General features: G+C 33.2%; 1 protein-coding gene across 1 annotated transcript; it reads left to right on the top strand.

Moving 5' to 3' along the window:
* The first annotated feature begins 1113 nt into the window (after positions 1-1113).
* LOC145949908 (uncharacterized) lies at positions 1114-1998 on the top strand. Its single transcript, XM_083060815.1, has one exon. It carries the CDS (start codon positions 1114-1116, stop codon positions 1996-1998), a length of 885 nt encoding a protein of 294 aa, XP_082916941.1.
* The last annotated feature ends 973 nt before the right edge of the window (positions 1999-2971 follow it).

Raw genomic sequence — 2971 nt, 5'->3', positions numbered from 1 at the left:
CCAAATTTTGACTGATTCAAGATTTTAAATTTGTCTAATTAGATTCACTTATATGAAATTGGATTAGGAAAAAAAATTTATTTTCATAAATGGATTAGGAAAAAAAATTGGGGAACATGGCCATACACCACCGATACTATTCCACCTTAAAACATTATGGTGTATTCTGCAATCATCTTTAAATTTATTTTCTACAATCCCAAATAGGAACAAATGAAAAGGAAGAGGGATGAACATGAACTACAGGCTTCAACACCAGTTTTTTTCTTTTTTCTCTTCTTGGTTTTCAGAACAAGTTTGTTTTTTTATGAGCAAATTAGTCATGTGATTTCTTCAAATGCATTACACTCGCATATTCTGTTATCGAGCTGGCAACTTATATATATGATTCTAAAATCCTAATTCCAAAAACTATGAAAATTTTGTATATTTAATTATCATAATATATATATATATATCATTAAAAATAATAACTATCGAATTCAGGGCTAATTAAAATACAAAAAATTATAACTACCCAAAAAATGGTCATATTTTTATTATTAATTGCTAAAATTTATTTAAAAAGTTAGGATACTGGTGATGATTCAACAAGGTATATTAATTAGTTAATGTGATTTATATACCACCTACAAAAAATGACATAAAATTAAGATAGAAGGGAAAATACTATATTCAACATTCAGTGAGCAACTATAAACAATAATTTGATCTTACTATACTATATCACTTAATTAAACCTTGGTCTTTTTCCTCTTAATATATATTAATTTATGGTCTCACATCTTATTGGTGCATTTTTGTTCAATTATATATTATCAGAAGTTTAGAATGAGAAGGCACATATCTAGTCACAAATATTAAACTTGATTTTGCTTTGGCAGGAAGTGTGCAGAGGGTGATACTTCTCTTCTTGACATCCATTAGTTAACACATATCTAGAAAGCACATTGATGAAATAAGATGACTTATATTTGTATCTTCTACCTACTTAGATAATTGAAATAATAGGTTCAAATAACATTGAATTAGTATATGGTTTGCTCTTCTACTATATAGAGAGACCATAAATACTCAATTGTGTAAATAAATTTATCTCACAGAACAAGAAAAATGGATCGTAGTTGGATGAATGCAAGAAGAATCACTGATGAGTATCAAAATGGGGTTGAACAGTTTTTGGAATTTGCTCAACGAAATCGAGCATATTTGAATGGAAACTTTTATTGTCCCTGCATTAATTATTTAAATGGGAGACGACATGTAATTGATGAAATAAGGGACCATCTTATTTGTGATGGGTTTTTAACGAGCTATACAACATGGATATGGCATGGTGAAGATAAAGAAACTCAAACTATGGCCCAAATTGAGCAAGGTGTTGTAAAAATGGAAGATCAAATAGAAGACATGCTTCATGATGTGGGACAGGGGTTTTTCCAGCAAGCACAATCACATGTGTATGATACTTTAAAAAGTGACTCAAAGACACCTTTGTTTCCTGAGTGTACAACCTTCACACGATTATCAGTAGTGTTGAGATTCATGAACTTGAAGGCAAAATATGGGTGGAGTGATAAAAGTTTCACAGAGTTGCTTGAGTTGTTGAAATTAATGCTTCCAAAAGACAACACGTTGCCAGATCGTCATTATGAGGCGAAAAAGGTTTTGTGTCCGATGGGTCTACAATATAAGAAAATACATGCATGCCCTAATGATTGCATATTTTATAGAAAAGAGTTTGAATCATTGCACAAATTTCCCCGTTGTGGGTTGTCACGGTACAAAGTGAAGGATGATGGTCATAGTAGTGATGAAGATGTAGTTGACAAGGGGCTTCCAGCAAAGATGTTATGGTATCTTCCAATTATTCCAAGGTTCAAGCGATTGTTTGCTAATGCAACTGATGCAATGAACGTTACATGGCATGCAGACAATGGAAATTATGATGGCATGCTTTGCCATCCAGCTGATTCCCCACAATGGAAAAAAAATTGATGGTTTGTTTCCACATTTTGGTAGTGAGGCAAGAAACCTTAGGCCCGGCCTTGCTTCAGATGGAATGAATCTTTTTGGAAACTTAAGCACCAACCATAGTTCATGGCCTGTTCTCCTTTCAATTTACAATTTGCCTTCTTGGTTGTGCATGAAGAGAAAATATGTGATATTGTGTATGATGATTGTAGGCCCAAAACAATCAGGAAATGACATAGATTTTTACCTAAGTCCTTTGATCGAGGACTTGAGAATTTTGTGGGAAGAAGGGGTTGATGTGTTTGATGGGTATCGTCAACAGAGTTTCAAGCTATATGCAATGATATTTTGTACTATTAATGATTTTTCGGCATATGAAAACTTGAGTGAATATATTGTTAAAGGACATCATGCATGCCCTATTTGTGAAAAACAAACAAGCTACCTACAATTGAAGCATGGAAAGAAAAATGTCTACATTAGGCATTGAAAATTTCTCAGACCTAATCACCCATATCGAAGATTGAAAAAAGCTTTTAATGGATGTCAAGAACATGAAATTGCACCCACACCCTTAACTGGTGAGCAAGTTTATGATCAGGTGAAGGACATAAATATTATCTTTGGAAAGACCCAAAAGAAGTCAATTGACAAGAAGTTGTGGAAGAAGAGGTTATGCATAGATGTTATACACTAGATGTTAGCGCCATCTAGATGTTAGACACTGCATAAATGTTATGCATGTGGAGAAAAATGTATGTGATAGTGTAATTGCCACACTTTTAAACATTAAAGGCAAGACAAAGGATGGATTCAATGCTTGTCAAGATTTGTTAGAGATAGGTATACGTGAACAGTTACATCCAAGGTCAAAAGGTAAGCGTACATATTTTCCTCCAGCATGTCATACTTTGTCAAGAAAAGAGAAAATAAGTTTTTGTCAATGCCTACGAGGTGTGAAAGTTCCATAGGGATACTATTCAAATGTTAAGAGCCT

The sequence above is a fragment of the Cajanus cajan genome, chromosome 7 (assembly GCF_000230855.2).
Source record: "Cajanus cajan strain Asha chromosome 7, NIPB_CcT2T_4, whole genome shotgun sequence".
In the NCBI taxonomy this organism is placed as follows: domain Eukaryota; kingdom Viridiplantae; phylum Streptophyta; class Magnoliopsida; order Fabales; family Fabaceae; genus Cajanus; species Cajanus cajan.
The sequence above is the reverse complement of the archived record's forward strand: the minus strand, read 5'-3'. Positions and strand labels throughout refer to the sequence as shown.

What these genes read in the sequence shown, in the direction of transcription:
- LOC145949908 (XM_083060815.1), top strand. Translation starts at nt 1,114, where the DNA reads ATGGATCGTAGTTGGATGAATGCAAGAAGAATCACTGATGAGTATCAA.